General features: G+C 38.2%; 1 protein-coding gene across 3 annotated transcripts in view; it reads right to left on the bottom strand.

Annotated features, from left to right (window-relative positions):
* NEBL (nebulette) overlaps positions 1-23,051 on the bottom strand; it is a 385,069-nt gene that overhangs the window by 61,212 nt on the left and 300,806 nt on the right. The window contains exons 8-12 of one of the 3 annotated variants that reach the window (XM_068987356.1): positions 10,563-10,676; positions 8,751-8,852; positions 4,869-4,973; positions 2,897-3,004; positions 177-287 (exon numbers count right to left, since the gene is read on the bottom strand). The exons of the other annotated variants lie outside the window; for them this stretch is intronic. Of the exons in view, the coding sequence (XP_068843457.1) occupies positions 177-287; positions 2,897-3,004; positions 4,869-4,973; positions 8,751-8,852; positions 10,563-10,676 (540 nt within the window). The remainder of the gene's footprint in view (positions 1-176; positions 288-2,896; positions 3,005-4,868; positions 4,974-8,750; positions 8,853-10,562; positions 10,677-23,051) is intronic. 3 annotated transcript variants of the gene reach the window in all.

Below are 23,051 nucleotides of genomic sequence, written 5' to 3' on the forward strand. Positions count from 1 at the left end.
ACACTTTCCTGTTTTTAATGAAAACATAAAACTCTATTAGTAAAGGTCAAAGCGAAGGAAAGAGTAATGGATAAATAACTCAAACACTGAATAAGAGAATTAGTAGAGAATTGATTAGCGCATATTTTCTGGGCTATTTCTCTTGCAGAACTATAGAGTAAATAGTACGATCATACCTCCTTCAGAAGGCTGGTGATGTACTTTACATGTAAAAACTCTGGAGTCTTGTCTAAATCCATTGATGACCTTCCTTTAATATCCTTCTCAAAATCCTCTCTGTAAACTTTCTGTAAAATAAGACCACATAATTTTAAATTTAGAAAATACCAGTGACAGTTGAAAAGATAACAGAACAAGAGTTCCTGGAAACAAAATTGATGTTTTTCTTATATAATTATATCACCTCTGAGTCTTCTTACTAACAGGAAAAAAACTCCAACCTTAACATAATCTCTCAGATCACAAGCTACCATCATTCCTAATACAGAAATGCAACAGGAGGATATATTAAGCATGCATTTACATTCCAGGGTTTCTTGGTGAGAGGAAAGTAAGTGAGCCAGTACAGGAGAAAAATCAAGGAACCATGAGACCAGAGTGGTACGAGGGTCCCCAGCGGGGGTTCCTGTGACTGAGGAAGAGGCACGGGGAAGTGGGGTGCAGCAGGGCCGGGAGAGACTGAGAGTAAGCCCGAGACACCAGTACCTCCTTCTTCATGTTGTTGTCAGAAAAGCAACATGGCTTTCGAGACCTGTGACTCTCAGGTGCATTTACCTGACAGTTTCATATAGTCTTAAACTTCCAGAGAAGGCAAATGGCTCGTGAAAGGAGAAACCTTTATCTGGGCTGTGGATCACTGACAACAAGGCAGAGGGAAATTAATTTGAAATCTGGCCCTAGCAATGACGGACACTAATGAGCACTAACAGCAACTAGCAGTGAAAGAGAAGAAGGTGATGTGAAGGATACATACAACACTTTATATGCTGTTCTCGAAATGCAGACAAGGTGCTATGGACTGAGTATGTGCCTCCAAAGCCCATATGTTGAACCCCTATCCCACCCACAACATGATAACATTAGGAGGTGGGGCCTTCAGGACGTGATGAGGATTAGATAGGGCCATCATACATGAGAGACTATGAATGGGATTCATGTCCTTCAAAGAGTCACTAACAAGCCTGCCTCCTTCCTCTCCCTGCTCTCCATCATGTGAGGATACAAGAGGGCGGCAGTCTGCACCCCAGAATTCAGCATGCTGGCAGCCTGACCTCAGACCTCCAGCCTCCACAGCTATGAGAAACAAGTTTCTATTGCTTTAGCTACCCACTCTGTGGTACTTTGTTAGAGCAGCCCAAACAGACTGGAACAAAAGATATTCCAGTGAGCCATCCCATTAAATGTGACTTTTTGAAGGGCTTTTGAATTTTGATCAAGTTTACCTGCTCTGTCAGTTCACTTAAAAAGAAATGCCTGACTCGGGTAAAACAGTCACTGAACGATTCTTGCTCAAATTCCCCTTTATTGGCTCAAGAAAACACGAGCTGTGAAAAATACAAGTAATTATTTTCTCCTCTCTCCCCTGAAGAAGAAATTAAACAACTCTGAAATTCAGCAAGCCACAGTATTCTACATGCCCTTTGTCTGAGAAGATGAATCAAAACATTTCAACAAAGCACATGTAACGTTTACTAAATTCCTAGGAGGGTTTTGCTGTCTAGAAACGATCATTTCTTGGGAATTTCCTGGAGGTCCAGTGGTTAGGGCTCGGTGCTTTCACTGCCAAGGCCGGAGTTCAATTCCTGGCCAGAGAACAAAGATCCCACAAGCCACTCAGTGCAGCCAAATAAAAAGAAACAATAAATTATCATTTTGCCCTGTTTTGATGTTGTTTTTAAAAACTAGAAAAGATTTGCCCGTTGAGCATGTCTGGAGTCTAGCCCTGTGGTTGTAACCAGCTGATGGTAACTGTCCACTACTTCTGTCCCTTTGAAGTAAAAACTTGGTTGTACCCACAAAAATTGGATGTGTCTGTAGACAAAACCATCTGTGTCTGGTGTCTTACGCCCCTCTGCCCACATTCACCCCCAGTGCCCCCCTCAAAAAAAAAACAGCAGAAGAAATCTCATTGGGGTAGACAGGAACCAGTGTCAGGAGACTATGTGGATGTGACCTAGCATTATCTTAAGTAGAGAATTAAATGGACAAGTAGAAAAAACTAAGCAACTTATAATTGATCTCTTGATGTCTTGAAACTTCCTTGAAACTTTCTGATACCACTGATTATTAGCCAGGGGTAGGGGGAGAATCAGTTAAATAAATTAACAGGAAAAAGGGAATCATTTATGACTTTTACCCATTACCACTTATTAAGTACGTAATTTTAGGTAAGACAATTTTAGTGGATGCATTATCAGTCTAGGAATATACTTACCTAGCATCATTACCTTGAGAGGATTAAATGAGCCAACATATACAAAACATTCAGCCTGTCACCTAGCACAGAGTAAGTACTTAACAAATGTTAGCTCTATTCTCATTACAAAAAAAAAAAGGTAAGTAAAGGAACCAGCCCTTTTAGTTTTTACCTGCTCATCGTAATTTCACATGGACGCAGCCTAAAAGTGTCAATTTTATCATCACGGAATGCAAGAGCTCACCCGGCCTAGTATTCATAATTGCCAAATGGGAAAAACTGGGAAACGGAGGGCCAGGAAAAAGAAAATCAATGACCTGGACTAGATGCCTGGGTCTACAGTGCAGATTCCTTGGTCTGGCCAGTGCAGTATACTTCCTTCCGGACGCACTAAGCCTTCTGAACCACTGTAATGGTTCCTTTCAATGACAAAACATCAAATTCGCACTAAACAGTTGACAGCAAAACAAAAAGACTCACCTCACTCTGCATCTTCTGAGCCTCCTTTGAAACTTGATACGACGGTGTCTCAACAAATTCAAGCATCGATTTCCCCTTATTTTTCTCATACTCTTCTTTGTATTTCACCTTCATTGAAAAAAAAGTATAAATGGCACATAAAGCTCACAAGCCCTTATATAAACAGAGCAAAGTAAAATATATGTGCAAAATCGATCACCCTGTTTTCTAAAAATCACAATATTCTGGCCATTTAGGTTGATCACTAGGTTGATCCCTGTGGTTAATGATATACAAAGAAAGGAAACAGGTAACATATTAAAGTTCTTCAGGGATATGAATGGTTTAGAATTAAATAATGTAGTTCTAGGACATGTATATGTAAACAGCTGGGACAGATAGATATATATCACACGTGGAGTTATATATGTATACACACATGCCATTAATATACACACATGTATAGGTACATATATACATATGTACATAGGTACATATATATAGAGAGAGAGATAAGACACAGAGAGGCTGAAACAGAGGATATAAGAGACAAAGAGAGATCACTGTGAAAACTTTGATGCCTATCAGTAAATCATGAACAAAAAGAAAACCCGAACTGTGACTGTCTGTTCTTCTGACAAAGGAAGGACAGTGTTCTTTGGGGCTGCTAAATTTTCCCACAGACACTGAGTGAAACACACACACAGAGCTTTTAGGTGACTTCCTTCAGTTTTGCTAAGCATTATTTAATTATATCATATCATGAATTATTTATTCATCATAACCAACCTTTATTTCGGTTTATCAAATGATCAATATTCTCTATCTCCTAAAAACAAAAACTAGAAATATATTCTGCAAGCTGCAAGAGTGGTTGGCTTTTTTAACAATACACCTTTTTAAATTAAATTCATAGTTTTCATCATGATTCATTTTATTGAGATATGTATTTTCACTAAAATCCTTATATATAAAAATTACTTAATGAAATTGGTTCTTAAGTTGCATTATAATAAAAATAATTTTAGGGGCTTCCCTGGTGGCTCAGACGGTAAAGCGTCTGCCTGCAATGTGGGAGACCCAGGTTCGATTCCCAGGTCAGGAAGATCCCCTGGAGAAGGGGATTATTTTTAAAATTAAAAATAATTTTAATGGTATTTAAATCCAAAAGAATCTTTTCAAAACAGAACTTTGTGGTAGCAGGACATATAATGAATTTTTTAATTCCTGTTTTTAGGAATATTTTTGTTTTAGAGAAGTATAATAGAATGATCAATGAAAGTGAACACTATGTTAGGGTAAAATTTTGTGGGGAAACAAAATAAAAATAAAAATGCAAAGATAAAAAAATGTATACTTCCATACCTTAAAGCAGAGCTGGTTTGTATATTTTTTAAATAAATGAAGGCAGATATCAAATCATTATGGAATTTATGTTCCACTGGGGTATATTTGAAAGAGTGATTTAAGTTTTATCTTAATAGATGCTGGAAATAATATCTTTTTTCAATTACTGAAATTCAGAATTTAAAAAGTTATCAACTTAATGTATTCAAGGAAAAAGATATTTTTAAAAGTTCCTTTCAGAGAGTACATAGACTTTCATAGTTGAAAGAAACATTAAGGCAAAATACACTGGTAAGATAATTTCCCATTTTTAATACACTTACAACAGAGCTGAAAAATTATAATAAACTTTATGCCTGGAAAATTATACTTGTGCAGCTCAAAATGACCAGCACACTATAAAAGTTTTCATTATTATGAGATTTGACCATTAATTAATTAATTAACTCATCTTATAAGTTTTTAACTGTGTATAGTACCTATAATATTATGAAATGCCTGCCTATCGAAACATGGTTCAAGCTTCCCTAACCTAATAAATATAGAGAGAACAGAGTTTGAGATTTTTCTCACGATGCACATCCTTTCCAGCGGTGGAGGTGCCGGCAGTGAGTGTTACTGAGTCCAGGCAGGGGAGGCCTCGTACCTGACTCTGGAGCATGGCATTGCCTTTATGGTGCAGGTGTTCCGCAGCATCCACATCAAAATGATACAGGCCTTTGTTTTCCTCAAAAACCTTTCTATATTCTCGCTAGAAATAAGAACACAAAAATAAAGTAAGAATAGAAGGGTCTGTTAAAAGCAACTAATACGTAGCAGGGCACACTGAAAAATGCAAGCGAACAAGAGTTGCAAAGCCGCTCCTAAGTTCCCATCTGCTGTCAGCTGGTCATGTAGATTGCTGACCCTGAGCTAAAGCGACAATGGGAGATGGACCAGCTCTAGGCGGTCCATGTGAACAGCATCTAAAACACTCAAGAGAAGCAGAGGACTACTGGCTCGAAACACAACATCAATACTATTTGCAGCACTGGGAAGTGACGGCGGAAAAGCCCGTAACTTGCGTGAGCAGGCAGAGTGGGCAAAATAAAGGCACTTGGCCTTGCCCTTATCCTAGAACAGAAATGCATTTATTAATAACTGCATCTACAAGAAGAGAAGGCAAGAGAGGAACAGATGAAAGGAAAGCTGGAGTCAGGAAAGGAAAAAAAAGTTGTATGTAATGGATCATAAGGAAAATGAGAGGGAGAGAAAGAATTCAACTAACTTTCCTAAAAGGAGAAGGTAGGAGGTGGCTGAAAGAGAAACCAAGGCATCTGGGTATGATTGGTCGAATTTTTAAGGTGAAGAAAATTTTTAAGGATTAAGACACTTTTTATATACAGACAAAAAGGTGAATTTGGAAGAGAACAGAATGGATAAGAATGCCAAATTTGGCAAGTGTAGGACTCTAAACATAGCAGGCAGCAAAAAGACAAACACTGCTTTATGATTTTTACCACTGGAGATTGGACACTTAGTAATTTTGCCTTATTTGGAAAACTTTTAGAGGTAAATGGTAACTCAAACACTCAGGTATACAGAGACTTAAGCTAGAGTTGGTCGCTTCTTAGACAATGAGGATTTCAATGAAAATGGCAATTTAGTGTAGAGTGGAGGGAGAGGCAAGCAGCATTAGAAAGGGAGCAGGAACAAGCTAGGACACTGAGGCCTAGGATATGCTCCAGTGATCCAGAGTGAAACAAGAGGAGGCCTCAGTGCCAAGGATGGGAAGGATGGAAGCTCCAAGTGGCCTAGACAGGAAAACTGCTTTCCCTAGGGACACAGCAAGGTCCCCAGAGGCATTTTCAGTCAATTAGGGAACTAAGACATGTATCGCCCAAACTCTAACCAGAATACTTTAAGGGAGAATAGCACCCCCAGGAAGCTCATGAAAATGTTCACATAGTACATCTTGACCAAAGAGAACAAGTTCTGAATTTTAGCTTCTCTGCTAATTTTTTTAAAAGATAATTTCAAAAAATAACAATATACTTAGAGATGTCATGATTTAATTAGAAGTAATTTTATAAAATATATTTATAAAATAGATATGAAATGCATGTAACAAGCTAGGATACATTCCATTACTAAGTTAAAATCCAGAACTAATAGTCTAGAACTGTATCTGGAATACTGGTTATAGGTTGAGAAAAGGTCAAAAAATACTGCCCGTCACTCAATGATCTATTTTAGTTACAGAGAACTTCAGAAACTCCTGTTTTAAAACCAAAGAAAATCACCCAGTTTGAACTAAGATCTGCAAAAGAATGATCAATACTTGCTTTTTCTTATATAAGAGTCTCTGTTGCCTCCTAGTGGGAGTTACACAGAGTAACACAATATACACTTTTTTAATTTATGCAAAGTTAAAAAAAAAAAAAAACCTGAAAACTAACAGTGTTCTATTTCTCAAAGAAAAATATCCCCTCCAATTTAATCAGTATGGTTGTACAAACTAATAAGGCACTAATTTTACTCTGCACAGTAAAATTTTTCAAATTACGATTTATATCAAAGACATTTAGAGGTCTTTAAAAACCAGCCATTTATAACAAACTGACAACTAATTCTGGTAGAATGCCTGTTTAAGCATTCTCTTACTCAATCTTTTCCTAAAATTAAGTTGCCTTTATAAATCAACAAAATTCTAATTCTCTTTACATTAAAATTTAAAAGAAGGCAATTCTGACATATAATAAATTTGAACCAATGTAATATCGTGCAACTTTAATAAGTAGAGACTTCAGAGTAACAACTTTCTTGACTCAAATTTTCTCTTCATGAAGCAACCGGTCAGCTACAATTTTTCTATGGAGAATAAACATGATCTAGAAAAGATGAAGGTTTAAACTTTACAAGTGGTATATAAAACAAGTGTAAGACATGAATTTGATGAGTTTTCTCTAAGAGAAAAAAAAAACAATTACTATTATTGTTTTTCACCACTATTATAAAATAAAGGTCAATATTTTCAAAAAGAAATATTGCCTATAAGTGGCCTACATTTTTCATGGTAATCCAACTTTTTGAATTACGACCATGACATTTTTACTGACTTATTTATACATGAATCCTCACATTCGAAGGAAATTAACCCACACAGGGATAAGCAAGAGTCAAGGTCAAACTCAAATGCAATGATCAAGCTGGATGAGCAAAGACTACCTATGAAGAAAGCAGAGGCTCAGATCTCAGAAACATACTGATTTTTAGAAGCACATCTCTGAGTCATGGTTAAAAATGTGCAACTGAAGCAGAGTCGCTCAAGAAACAGGAGCGTCTGTACAGAGGAGGATGAGCATTGAAATGGCAGGACAGCAGGAATTAAGTGTCCAGGGACCGAGTCTTAATTCTGCACCTGACAGTCTCCCAACCTTCATCCCTGCTCAACAGATGGGAAAGAATAATGGGCTGCTTTGCCTCCAAAGGCCAGTGATAATTAATTAATTTCCTCCATAAATATGAATTCACACAGATAACATTTCAAGAAAAGGATTACAAAATAATGAACAGAAGCTTCAACATATCAAAGCCAAACGTAGACATTTTTAAACCTGAACTGAAGTTGTTATCTCATTATTTAATGGTTTGGGAAGCAGCTTACGACAATAGAGTTTTCTCATTCATGACTGTGGTCACATCTCCTGAAGAAGACTGTTTTCACTTTTTAACATTCTTTGACGATATACTTTGCCATCAAATCTGTGCCTGATCCAAGATAGATATATAATAAATGCAGATAAGTTTTGAGTGAGTCATTATTACAATAGGCATAGAAATAACTTGAGGTCAAATTAGAGTTCATCATCCGGACGTGGGGCCTTCTGAGGTGTAGGAAACAGAGGCACAGGTGAGCCAGGGTCATCAGTAATGAGAGCCAGTGACATCAGGGTTCAGACGCTCTGTGTGTTGGAGAGAGCGTCTAAGAGCCAAGTTCTGACGCGATGGGCCACTGGGCAGCGGACCCAGACATTTTCATTAGGACACCCTCCCCTCCTTGTTGTGTTGAAGAAAACACGGAAACCTTCACAAGACTAAAAGTACAGCAGCAGTGCAAACACTCTTGAGATTTATTTTCAGAGAAGACATAATTCAGACTAAGACAACTGTTATGCCACTGAGACCTTCTGAGTACCAGACACTCTGTTCTGGCCTGCATAAAAGATCGCTGACTTAAGAGCCTGACCTCCAAGTGACTTCAATCTACTACAAAGAAAGGGGAAGGAGAAAGACAGAAAGGATGCTCACATAAACACTTGGAAGAGTAGCTGTTCCACAAGAAAGTTTGTATTCAAGAGATATTAAAGACCCAGCTTTGTAAAGCAACAGCCTGGGTGGGATTTAAGCAACAGACACCCGTTTCCATGAAGTTAGTTACTGAGGCGGCAGTGAAGGCCAGGCTCGCCTTAGGAAGCAGGTGCACTCAAGCGCTTCAGACACGCGGGCGCCACGGAGTCACAGGTCTACACTAGCCAAGGCCACTTACTCCGCTTAGCATTTTGCTGACTTTCAAAGCGTGGTCTAAGAACAAGTCTGGGAGACCTGAAACTGGGTCATGCATATTCTCAAAGTCTTTCTTGTACTTCACCTACGAAAATAACACGGAACAAAACACCATCTAGGAGAAGAAAACACTATGCTTTTGCATTATGGCCATTATTATTTTAAACACAACCAAGTATTATTTAATGGTATTAAATTAAATGAATTCACAAGTAGCCACTAGATGGTGCTCATTTACTACTGAATGAAAAAAAGTTCTTCCCAGGGACTTGAAAGTATTTTGATAACTCCTTTTATTGTTTATGTGCTCAGAAAGGGTGATGTTAACAGAAAGAAGAAACTTTAACTGAAACTCTGCTTTCAGAAAATAAAGAAAATAGAAGCTTTACTCTTTAGAAATTACCATTGTCTTCCAATTATATTTTGTGTCAATTTTAGAACCTTTGTTAGTTTTCATCCTATTACGATGTAGACCTTTTCTTTTCAATCAATTGCTTTGGAAATATAAAATGTTAATAACAGAAAACATCAAGCACTTACTGCGAGTCAAACACTTTTCTGTTTAAACATTTTATATGTATTAAGTACGCTCCACAATCTTAGCAAGTAAACACTTTAAGTATGCCCATTTTACAGAGGAGGAAACTGAGACACAAAGAGACGAAAGTGTAATATTAGGTGGTGGAGCAAGATTCAAATCCAGACAACCGATTCTAAACCTTGAGCTTTGAATACCATGCTGGAGGTTCTTTTAAGTATATTCCTGCCCTATTTGCTTTATGCTTGTACACACACAAAAATAATCAAATAAGAAAAAATGAATTATTAGAATATTCCTAAAGGTCCTAAAAGACAGAAGGTGAAAGCGAAGTCGTTTCCGACTCTTTGTGACCCCGTGGACTGTAGCCCACCAGGCTCCTCCGTCCATGGGATTCTCCAGGCAAGAATACTGGAGTGGGTTGCCATTTCCTTCTCCAAAAGACAGAAACACCCATTTAAATTGCTGATAACAATATCTGGTTAATGAACACAAATTATAGTACCTTCTAAACAGGAACAAAAGTAAAATATACTAAGTTCCCCAGATGCAACAGGAGTTGAAAGGTTTAAATGCTCTAACAAAGGAACAGTTCAACAACACTCAAACTTAATATTTAAAAAGGTACTCTATGCATCATTCAACTATAGTAAAGTAATTAATTTTTTCTATGTTTCTGTTTTTATACTCTTCCTAATTCTAATAAAAAATTAAGGTATCTTTTCTTATAAATTGAAACTTCATTTTTAAAGATATGAAATGAAAACAAATCTCATGAAGAGGTATTTCACAGAATTTACATAAGAGATAAGAAAGAATTTGTAAGCCATCTCAAGTACAATTTCTGGAAATTTCCTTGTGATATACTACTATGCTTCAGGTACATTTTACAATATTCACAATTTCATGAGCATAATTACATTTGCTAACTATTGCCATAATCATTAATTTATGATACTATACACTATTTTTCTGAAAAACTCTATAATCTATTTCTACTCTTGATCACCTATAATATTAATAGTTTTGCTAATAAAACTATTCCTACTTATTAATTAGTAATCAGTAACACTCATTTTTCCCCCCAGAAAAGCTTCAAGAAAATAGGCTTCAGTGTTTTCTAAAATTATTTGGAAATTACATGATCTTGATTAAGTATCATAATTCCCACACAGCCAAGTCTATCAAAATAAGAATCAAAACATACTGAAAATAATATTCTGCAAATTACCAATCATGAGGCAGAAAGCAACTTACGTCGCTCGCCAGGGCAGTGGCCAGCTGACTTTGCCTAAAAGAAGCACTTTCAAGAGGATTGTAAAGATGTTTCTTATCCTTCATTTCATTATCAAATTTTTCTTTGTATTTAATCTGCCATAAAAGAAAAAAAACAGGAAAAATTACATAGCACATTTACCTTCAACCTTTCAAAGCAACACATTTGATTTCTAATTAGATCAGAATAAAACCTACCTTAAAAATGTATGGCAGCAGAGTTTAAATACCTGGTATTTCCCCCCCATATAAAGCTTAATTAGGCATAAAGGGTTTTTTTTTAAATTAATTAATTAGGCATGAACTCAAATCCTATTAACAAGAATTACATAGAATCTCAGGATTTTAAAATGTCAGTTTCCAGTTCTGCATTCCTAACATCTATGATCAATTAGAAATCAAGACCACAAATGTCTTAACATCTATCACATTTAGAAAACAGGTCCCAAATATCAGAATTTGAATACGAATTTTCCTAAAAGAATGACTGCAAATGCAAGACAGAGTTCCTACCATGGTTTTTCTCATCATTTCCCACTTATTAAAAAACTCATTGTTAGGGATTACATATTCTGAAACATTCTGGGCCTATTTAATGTCATTTATTATTTCTCTGCTTTCACTCCACAGCTGTGTTCAGTGGCAGAACCATCTCCAACTTTCACTGTGGATTTTATTTTTTTAACTAGTCTTAAGGCAACCAAACGTCTTCCCTTGTGGCTCAGATGGTAAAGAATTCTGCCTGCAAAGCAGGAGACTGGGGTTCAATCCTTGGATCAGGAAGATCTCCTGGAGGAGAGCACGGCAACTCACTCCAGTGTTCTTGCCTAGAGAATTCCATGGACAGAGGAGCCTGGTGGGCTACAGTCCATGGGCTGCGAAGAGTCGAACACAACTAAACAATTCTTTACTAAAATAAAACAAAAATAGCTAGTCTCATTTATTTAATTGTTTAACTGCTTTAATTCCTGTAGCCAGGAAAGGATGCAGGCAGGCAAAAGCAAAAGTAAGCTGTTTTGTCCTTTCATATCTTATTATATTATGATTCTTACACTATCATTTCTTTCTTCAGAATTCACATTTATCCATACATCCTAAGACTCTGCCTTGCAGAAACCTTTAGAAAAAAGGTGGTTTGGGAACGGCTCATGTTACTCTTTGAATCTAGTGTGTACTGGGTGATGGTCTCCAGCAGGGATACACGCTGGTGCCTCCAGGAGGGAGCTGGTAAAAATCCTGGTGGGGATACATTTGGAAAACATTTCAAGATGGTTCACATGCAACAGTTTCTGTTGCAGTTTCATTTGCTAATAATACTTTTTGATCATCATATTAGCTTATAATTTCAAGCAAAATCTCACTTATTATAATAGGCGAGGCCTCCCTAAAACAAAAAAAGCTTCAAGTTTTAGATTATTTTATCTTGAAATGAGGGACACCACCACCAATGCAGTCAATTTAGATCTCCTTCACTACAGTCCACAGTAACTGGCACCAAAGCCAAGATCCTCCCTACCTGGTCCTCTGCTAAACACGCAATTCCACTCCTCAACACCCTGCTGCTGTGGCGCTTTTCACAACATTCTAATCTGTGTTTTTGTCTCTTCTAGGTACCTGACAGGTATTCACTTGACTATGGTCATAGACTCTCTGAACTGACTTCCTCTAGAATGGCACTCCCGACTCAGCCAGATCCACCAACACTGTCCAGTGATCACGGAAAACATTATGCCGAATGCTGCGGTGCCAGGAACACTCTCAGCTGGTAGTTCTTTCCATCTAATCAACTGATCCTGCTGTGTAACATGGGCTCGCATCAAGTATCCTTTCAGTCACTCATAAGTCCCCAACCTCAGGCACCATGAGTGTCTTAGTTATGTATTAGCTAAATGGCAAGAATAGGTTCCATGATCCTTGAGCACAGAGAGTGCATCATTTTGCCTTTGTACCCCCTGTGGTTCTCAGCACCGTTACACTAAGCCCAGAGGCAACATGGAAGGAAGCATTACTTGGGAATGGCAGGTCCCACTGAACCCCGCTGCTATGTCAGGGATCCTGGTCTTTTACGCTAAGCCCAAGCAGAAGTGAGTTCAAGCATGTATGTGACTCTATTAGGTTTGCTTTTGGAAGAGATTACCAGCTCCAGGCCTAATGGGAGTGTGTCTGGGCTCACATCAGCATTCCCAAGCTCAGGCAGGAAACGCATCCTAACTCAAAATAGGTATCCAATGCAGGCTCAATGTTTAATGAATACAGGAAGGAAAGAATCGTCATCAGTGAACTAGTTACAGTTTTTTCAGAAATATACATTTACTCGGAAAAAACAAATGCCAGGTTTAATAACAGTTGAGAATGTGTCAGATGAATTCCCAAGTTAACACTCCCACTCTGTGTTGTATCTGCTCCTAGTGTAACGGTGCTGAGAACTACCAGGGGTAGTACAAAGGTAGAATGATGCACCCTCTGTGCTCAAGTACAACGTAACCTATTCTTGCCATTTAGCTAATTTATAACAAAGACACTCGTGGTATACCTGAGGTTTAAGAATATGAATAACTGAAAGAAAAGTTGATGCAAGCCAGCACTGCTCAGCTGAATTAATTGATTAGATTTAAATACTTCAATACAAACAGAACCCTGCATTTTTTCACCTGATGTTTTACAGGACAAACTTTAGTAACCTATTCTTTAAGTAGAATATTTTCATTGATTTCTGAAAGATATAGAAGATAAATCTGAAGTATATTTTTACAAGTATATTGTTGTGAATAGCAACCTATTGTTAAAGGTGAATTTTCCCTGGAAATACGAGATTAGACTATTTTCTAAGTTTTGGACATAGTTGAATTATCTGCTCTCTCATTAAACAGTGAGCAGGAAATAGATTTCTATTCATTTTTGTATCCCTAGTACCCAACACAGTACTTTGAATGGATCTGGCACTTAATATATGTTCTTTAAAGAAATGTATAGATTAATGATGAAAATGATAAGCAATCAACCATCTTTTCACACTCACACCCGCAGGTAGGTGTTGGAACTATAATACTCTAATTTCCCAAATCTGTTCCCCCAACACACAATCCCCATAGTCATTGCTAAACTGACTTGAACAACAATCTATTGGGAAGAGAAAAAAAGGTAAAAGGAAATGAAAAACAATAGATATAAAAATAATATATTGCATCTACATTATACTAAATACATATAAATATGTATTTTAAAAGTGTGGTAGTTCCTGCCACACTTTTCCTCATTAACTAATTCATTTAGGAATTACCTATCTAGTGCACCCTCTGCATCACTTACTACCCTTAAGAGGGCTATACTGGAAGAGATTTGGGAATCGGTGGGAAACTGTCTTCAAATATTTGCAAAAATAGAAAAACAGCATTTGTTCTGCAACCAAAGGTAAAGTTAGTGTTGACAGGTAGAAGCTGTAGCCAACAAGATTTCTGCGGATTATAACAGAAATTTTCTATCAGCTTCTCTGTCCGCCAGTAGAACTATCTTCTTCTTTCCTGCTCAATTACGGCTCCCTACCTCCTCCCAATGTTCACCTGAATAATTTCTACACATCTTGCAGTTGCCCAAATGTAACTTCTTTCTGAAAGCCCTCTCTGATCTTCCAATCTAGAATACTTACAGCTGATACATTTTTGAATCACTCCACATTATGTGGTCCCTCATCATGCATTGCTGCAATTATTTGTAAAAGTGTCTCTGGCTGTTGGTCTTCCCCTTAGACTTTAAGTTCAGTGAAGGCATGGGCTATATCTTTCCTGTTCACCTTTGAAAATCTAACCCCAAGGACGTAATATCTGTTCAGTAACTGTTTTGCTTGAATGAATAAATGGATGGATTACACTGAGAAAAGATTATTTCATTGAAAATCAGGACCAGGTAACTTCCATAGTGTCTCCAAATTTTTTAATAGCCTTGTAATAGATTTTTATGAAAACTTTATTCTTAAAGTTATGCCTGGGGCTACAGACCTTAAAATTTGAATTTTAAAATGGAAATAACCTTTCAGGTTATTTAAAGATTATTTATTTAAAGTGTACCATGTCCTCCATGTACTTCTAATGAGTTTAATAATCAGCAAAGTATTGTGAAACGTATCTTATCCTAAACTTTAGAACTCTGCGTTATCTGATTCAAAAGGTAACTAAAGAACAAGAATGCAAGAGTTTCCCTCATTAATTAACCAAAAAGTAAAATAACTGAATTCCATAAAAAATACATTTACCAGACACGGACACTCAATTGTTTTTTATCATGCTATAAGGTTTGCATATAAATGAACTAAGAAAATAGCCAAATAGTTCAAACAGGTCCTATCCACTCACCTTCTGACTGGTCCACTCACTCACTACACATACACAGAACATTCTATCTTACTATCAATCCACGGTTCACATATCTAAGTGTCCACCTGTTCACGTACACTTGCATCTCCTAAGAGATCAGGATGCTTTCCTTTCATTATAACGGGTGACTCAACCATGGAACATGGTATTTTTCCTTCTGGTTTCAAGACCACTTGAGACAAGAGGAAATAGGTGTTGGGTGCCTTTGCTATGACTTCCCTGGTGGCTCAGACAGTAAAGCGTCTGCCTACAGTGCGGGAGACCCGGGTTCAATCCCTGGGTCAGGAAGATCCTCTGGAGAAGGAAATGGCAACCCACTCCAGTACTCTTGCCTAGAACTATGGTTTTAGGCACAATGTTACCCCTTACACATAAATCAATCACTTTGGAAACAAACAAAAAGTTCCACCTATGACTGATTTTACTCATATTATAAATATCATGTCCAATGGTCCTGATCTACCAACTTTTTGAAAACTGCAGGGTAGGCAAATGGGATGAAACTTAAAACTTTAGTAAGGAAGTTTTACAGACTTAGCAGAACTTTCAGAGGTTCAAACTAGGAGAAAACACTAGAATTGTTCAACCGCAATGACTGAATTTAACCTGCTGCTGCTAAGTCACTTCAGTCGTGTCCGACTCTGTGCGACCCCACAGACGGCAGCCCACATAACTGCATCCAGGCAGGGCTGTGTTTAAATGGCTAAAGTCTGATTTCCCAACTCAGTAGTTCAAAGCTTTCAGCACCAAGGCGTACTGGGCTTCATGGCATCACCTATGGCTCAGATTCACAAAGGGCCAGAAGAGCAGAAAGAGAGCAGCCCCTGAATGAAAGCATTTCATCAGAGCCACAGAAGCAAACGATAGGAAAGAAATGGGAACCTGGATCACTTAATTACCAGTGAAAATGAAAAGTAAACAACAACACAGCGCCACACATCCATGGGAGCAACTGCCTCCAATTTTGGATGAAACTGAACTAAAGGCTGCTGAGAAGGAGAGTAAAAACAGATTTTTACATAGAAAAAAATAATCATCATAAAATCAGTGTGTCCAACTTTGAATTTTACACAAAATATACCCTGCCCTAATTTTCATGACAAAATAATATTTTACTGACTTTGTATCAAATGTGAATGATCTAGAGAAATGTGTTTAATCAGTCTCTACATATTTCTTGAAAGCCTAATCTGTGCCATTAATGCCATTAAACTCTGTCCCCACAGAGCCTGTTGAGTGGTAGTGAAGCAGATATTTAATACACACAAATATGACTAATACACACTGTGTTAAGAACTATAAAGAAAAGCAGAATAAAGAGGAGAAGAGCAATATAATTTAAATCAGCAAGTTAAGGATGTGACATTTAAACCAAAAGTTTGGGGGAAGGAGGTTGGAAGGGTGTGTGCTTGCCCAGAATGGGAGATCCTTCAAGCCAATTAATACCCTTTACAATTGAAGGACAATACTTATTATTCAGCTTTAACAGCAATCTAAGAAGTAATGTTTAGGTTTAAAATCCACTCTTTTAAATACATCACATGCAATTTTAGAACAAATAGTGATTATTATAAATATAAAATTTTCTCTGATATTATAAAACTAAAGGTATTTCATTCATCACAAAAACACATTTCAATTCATAAATTAAGATGATAAATGAATATGTTAACAAAACAACCACTCAGAAGAATTTTTTTTAAGATGATAACTTCAATAACTACTGCCCTAATACTTAAGATACTTGTAAATATATCTCTTTATCTTGGCAGATGAGATTTCACTTTTATTGTTTACTGATTTTCTTTTCATTACTTGGCCATTATTTTATGTTCCCCCTAGACTTTAAAAAGGGAAAGTTTACAACTACGGAAGCAAAGCTATTGAACAAGTTAACATAGCAATGAGTTTTGTTTCCATTCATTCCCTTTTCTGGATTCAGTCCCACAGAGCTCAGTTTCCAGATAAATGGGAGAATTGTGCCCTCTCGCTTTCTCCTTGTGTCTTGTCATCAGGGTGTCTTATCTCTCCACACCATAGGCACTGTCCATCATCGCCTACTCTCTTACAATCCTGTCTCGCCCTTTCCCGCTGGCATCCTGCATTCTGCCCCTAGCTTCCCAGCTTACTACATTCCTAAAGTATTTCCCTTCTGCATATTTGCTTGCCTTTGTGTGCGCCTGTATTCATTATCTGTCATTAGTTTAGGAGCAAGAGAATACATGATCTTCAAAGTTGTCAATGAAAATAAGAAGCTACACTTTCTGCCACTGCTTTTCGTCAACACACCTGAAAATACAAAAGATCATACTGAGTTCATTTCAGAAGTTCTGAATATTCATCTGCCCAGTTTCTCCCTTTTCTGATGAGTTTATACACCATGAGATCAGCAAAAAGTTCACTAAAAAACGAAGATGACAGATACAATGTAACTTGCAAATTAAAATCTGCTTAAATATCTGATCATTCAGCTGTTAAATAATTTGAGATTTTTTTTTTAAGTCTGCCTATAAAAAAAAGTGCAAGCATGCTCAGTCAGTTCAGTTGTGTCTGACTGTGTGACCACACGGACCTTAGCCCACCAGGCTCCTCTGTCCATGGAATTTCCCAGGCAAGAATACCGGAGTGGGTTGCCATTTCCTTCTCCAGGGGACTGTCCCAACCCAGGGATCAAACCCAAATCTCCTGCATTGGCAGGCAAATTCTTTACCACTAAGCCACCTGAGCTACCCTCCGTCCGAGGTCAGGGGCGGCGCCCAGGAGGAGCTACCCATCGCCTTAGGCCAGGGACGATGGCCGGGAGGAGCTACTCCATGTCCAAGGAGCGGTGGCTGCGCGGGCGCAGGAGGGGCTAGAGGATCTACTCCACGTCGAAGGTCAGGAGGGGTGGCAGTGAGGAGATACCCCTCATCCAAGGTAAGGACCAGCAGCTGCACTTTGCTGGAGCAGCTGTGAAGACATACCCCACATCCAAGGTAAGAGAAACCCAAGTAAGACAGTAGATGTTGCAAGAGGGCATCAGAGGGCAGACACACTGAAACCATAATCACAGAAAACTAGTCAATCTGATCACACTGGGACCACAGCCTTGTGTAACTCAATGAAACTAAGCCATGCCGTGTGAGGCCACCCAAGATGGATGGGTCATGGTGGAGAGGTCTGACAGAATTTGGTCCACCGGAGAAGGGAATGGCAAACCACTTCCGTATTCTTGCCTTGAGAACCCTATGAACAGTATGAAAAGGCAAAATGATAGGATACTGAAAGAGGCACTCCCCAGGTCAGTAGGTGCCCAATATGTTACTGGAGATCAGTGGAGAAATAACTCCAGAGAGAATGAAGGGATGGAGCCAAAGCAAAAACAATAACCAGTTGTGGATGTGACTGGTGATAGAAGCAAGGTCCGATGCTATAAAGAGCAATATCGCATTCAGGTCCATGAATCAAGGCAAATTGGAAGTGGTCAAACAGGAGATGGCAAGAGTGAACGGCTACATTCTAGGCATCAGCGAACTAAAATGGACTGGAATGGGTGAATTTAACTCAGATGACCATTATATCTACTACTGTGGCCAGGAATCCCTCAGAAGAAATGGAGTAGCCATCATGGTCAACAAAAGAGTCCAAAATGCACTACTTGGATGCAATCTCAAAAATGACAGAATGATCTCTGTTGGTCTCCAAGGCAAACCATTCAATATCACGGTTATCCAAGTCTATTCCCCAACCAGTAACGCTGAAGAAGCTGAAGTTGAATGGTTCTATGAAGACCTACAAGACCTTGTAGAACTAACACCCAAAAAAGATGTCCTTTTCATTATAAGGGACTGGAATGCAAAAGTAGGAAGTCAAGAAACACCTGGAGTAACAGGCAAATTTGGCCTTGGAATACAGAATGAAGCAGGGCAAAGACTAATAGAGTTTTGTCAAGAAAATGCACTGGTCATAGCAAACACCCTCTTTCAACAACACAAGAGAAGACTCTACACATGGACATCACCAGATGGTCAACAATAAAATCAGATTGATTATATTCTTTGCAGTCAAAGATGGAGAAGCTCTATACAGTCAACAAAAACAAGACCAGGAGCTGACTGTGGCTCAGATCATGAGCTCCTTATTGCCAAATTCAGACTTAAATTGAAGAAAGTAGAAAAAACCACTAGACCATTCAAGTATGACCTAAATCAAATCCCTTATGATTATACAGTGGAAGTGAGAAATAGATTTAAGGGACTAGATCTGACAGATGGAGTGCCTGATGAACTATGGACGGAGGTTCGTGACACTGTACAGGAGACAGGGATCAAGACCATCCCCATGGAAAAAAAATGCAAAAAGAAAAATGGCTGTCTGGGGAGGTCTTACAAATAGCTGTGAAAAGAGAGGTGAAAAACAAAGGAGAAAAGGAAAGCATCTGAATGCAGAGTTCCAAGGAATAGCAAGGATCGCTTCCTCAGCGATCAATGCAAAGAAATAGAGGAAAAGAACAGAATGGAAAAGACTAGAGATTTCTTCAAGAAAATTAGAGATACCAAGGGAACATTTCATGCAAAGGTGGGCTCTATAAAGGACAGAAATGGTATGGACCTAACAGAAGCAGAAGATATTAGGAAGAGGTGGCAAGAATACACAGAACAACTGTACAAAAAAGATCTTCACGACCCAGATAATCATGATGGTATGATCACTCACCTAGAGCCAGACATCCTGGAATGTGAAGTTAAGTGGGCCTTAGAAAGCATCACTATGAACAAAGCTAGTGGAGGTGATGGAATTCCAGTTGAGCTATTTCAAATCCTGAAAGATGATGCTATGAAAGTGCTGCACTCAATATGCCAGCAAATTTAGAAAACTCAGCAGTGGCCACAGGACTGGAAAAGGTCAGTTTTCATTCCAATTCCTAAGAGAGACAATGCCAAAGAATGCTCAAACTACCACACAATTGCACTCATCTCACATGCTAGTAAAGCAATGCTCAAAATTCTCCAAGCCAGGTTTCAGCACTACATGAACTGTGAACTTCCAGATGTTCAAGCTGGTTTTAGAAAAGGCAGAGGAACCAGAGATTCAATTGCCAACATCCACTGGATCATCGAAAAAGCAAGAGAGTTCCAGAAAAACATCTACTTCTGCTTTATTGACAATGCCAAAGCCTTTGGCTGTGTGGATCACAAGAAACTGTGGAAAATTCTGAAAGAGATGGGAATACCAGACCACCTGACCTGCCTCCTGAGAAACCTATATGCAGGTCAGGAAGCAAAGGTTAGAACTGGACATGGAACAACAGACTGGTTCCAAATAGGAAAAGGAGTATGTCAAGGCTGTATATTGTCACCCTGTTTATTTAACTTGTATGCAGAGTACATCATGAGAAACGCTGGGCTGGAAGAAGCACAAGCTGGAATCAAGATTGCCGGGAGAAGTATCAGTAACATCAGATATGCAGATGACACCACCCTTTTGGCAGAAAGTGAAGAGGAACTAAAAAGCCTCTTGATGAAAGTGAAAGAGGAGAGTGAAAAAGTTGGCTTAAAGCTCAACATTCAGAAAATGAAGATCCCATCACTGGTCCCATCACTTCATGGGAAATAGATGGGGAAACAGTGGAAACAGTGTCAGACTTTATTTTGGGGGGCTCTGAAATCACTGCAGATGGTGACTGCAGCCATGAAATTAAAAGATGCTCACTCCTTGGAAGAAAAGTTATGACCAACCTAGACAGCATATTCAAAAGCAGAGACATTACTTTGCTGACTAAGGTCCGTCTAGTCAAGGCTATGGTTTTTCCAGTGGTCATGTATGGATGTGAGAGTTGGACTGTGAAGAAAGCTGAGCTCTGAAGAATTGATGCTTTTGAACTGTGGTGTTGGAGAAGACTCCTGAGAGTCCCTTGGACTGCAAGGAGATCCAACCCGTCCATCCTAAAGGAGATCAGTCCTGGGTGTTCTTTGGAAGGAATGATGCTAAAGCTGAAACTCCAGTACTTTGGCCACCTCCTGCGAAGAGTTGACTCATTGCAAAAGACTCTGATGTTGGGAGGGATTGGGGGCAGGAGGAAAAGGTGACGACAGAGGATGAGCTGGCTGGATGGCATCACCGACTTGATGGATGTGAGTTTGAGTGAACTCCAGGTGTTCGTGATGGACAGGGAGGCCTGGTGTGCTGCAATTCATGGGGTCACAAAGAGTCAGACACGACTGAGCGACTGAACTGAACTGAGCCACCTGGGATGCCCCTAAAACTTTTTCTAAGGACTCTCAAATAAGACTGTGAAGAAAAAATTTAAGACTGAGATCTAAGGGCCAGTCTTACTACACTTCATTTTGTGCATGAATTCATTTAAAAAAAAAAAAAAAGCAGAGTGGGAAATTCTTCTGAATAACTATGGTAAAATTATTCCCGGGAAATGATGCAGTGTTTCTATGGATCAGGCAGTATTTTAAGTTGCTCACAGTAGTTCATTTAATCCTCACCACAACCCTAAGAAGCAGTACTGCTCCATGTCATTTTACAGGTCAGGAAACTGCAGATGGAGAAATTAAGCCACCTGTCCAAAGTCACTTGATGAGCCAGCAGCAAAACCAGGAGCTCAGGGGTCCAGCTCCACGGCCCTTTTATTAATTACCCAGCCAAGCTACACAGCTTTTCTATACCACCAATAGACCTTGGTGCCCTCAGAAAAGGCTGAAATCCTGTCAGAAAATCTAAAGCGATACTGGAAGACCTACCTACCAGGTATGTGTCAACACCCACTTCAGCAAGCGGTGTCTGGACTGAGAAAAGCTCGGAATCACAGCCCTTCTCAGGCCCTCCAGAGCTAAGAACACAGCAGGTCTTCTCAATTGTCCAGATACTATTTTATGTTCTTCAGTTAGATTTTATAGTTCTCCTCATTTACGTTTCTCCGTTTTGAAATGTAACCCAATTAAGACATTTGCAACTTGAAGAAAGGACATTTTCAAAGTTGAAAACACTATATACATGCATAAAAATTACTGTTTGCTGTCATTGTTGACTTTACAAATGTTACCTTTTTCCATTAAAAGAAGTGTTAATTTTCATATAGTCAAGCCTGTCTAATTATTCTTTTGGAGCTTCTGGATCTCCAATTTTAAGAATAACTCAGGTTATCCCTCTGTATAGACCACATATATCCCTATGTGGTATATACAGTCTCCTGGATTTTCTTTTAAGATTTTAAAATTATTTTTTTGTTTACATTCATATCTTTAATCCATCTGGAATTTATTTTGTAGATGGTTTAAGATTCAGGTCCAATTTTATTTTTACCCTGAAGGATGGCCAGTTATGTCAGCACCATTTATTAACTAATATAACTTTTTCCCACTGACTTAAGTCAAAACTTTTATCATATATTAAATTCTTATACACGTTAGAGTCTATTTCAGGATTCCCTAGTCTAACCTACTGATTATTTTATCTCTTATATATCAATTCCATATTGATTTAATTTCAGTGGTTTTATACTATGTTACAGTAACTCACAATGTAAGTTCCCCTTCACTGGTCTTTAATACTTTTGAAGGCTATTTTCAGGCATTTCCTTGCCATTCAAACTCTAAGATCATTTATCCATACTTCAAAAAAATTACTGGATTCTAATTGAAATTGCATGATATTTAAGTATTAATTTGGGGAAAGTTGTAATTTTTATCTATTGACATGTTCAGCCAAATGTCTGTACACTTCTTCAGATCCTTTTAATGATTTCAGTGTTTTCTTTATTGTCATTACTTAGTTTCAAATGTGTGATTAAAGACTTAAACATTGAGAAAATTGTCATTTTTCTTACTAAGTTAAAAATTCTGTTTATGAACATATAGATAGAAATTTAATTATTCATCTAAGCTAATCTAATTGATATGACTATTGCTAAGTTTCAGAAATTCTAGGAAATGTGACAAAATGGCTGAACTCATTGGAAAAAGCTAGAATTTGAGCCAGAAGAAAAGAACACTTAGTTTCATGCTCAAAACGACGTATTTTATCCCTTAGTGAAATTTACAATTATTGTAATCCTATCTGATATGGTTACAGGAACATTATCTTTGTATATTCTTGCCATTGAAGACATTAT

Source organism: Capricornis sumatraensis, chromosome 15, assembly GCF_032405125.1.
Source record: "Capricornis sumatraensis isolate serow.1 chromosome 15, serow.2, whole genome shotgun sequence".
In the NCBI taxonomy this organism is placed as follows: Eukaryota; Metazoa; Chordata; class Mammalia; order Artiodactyla; family Bovidae; genus Capricornis; species Capricornis sumatraensis.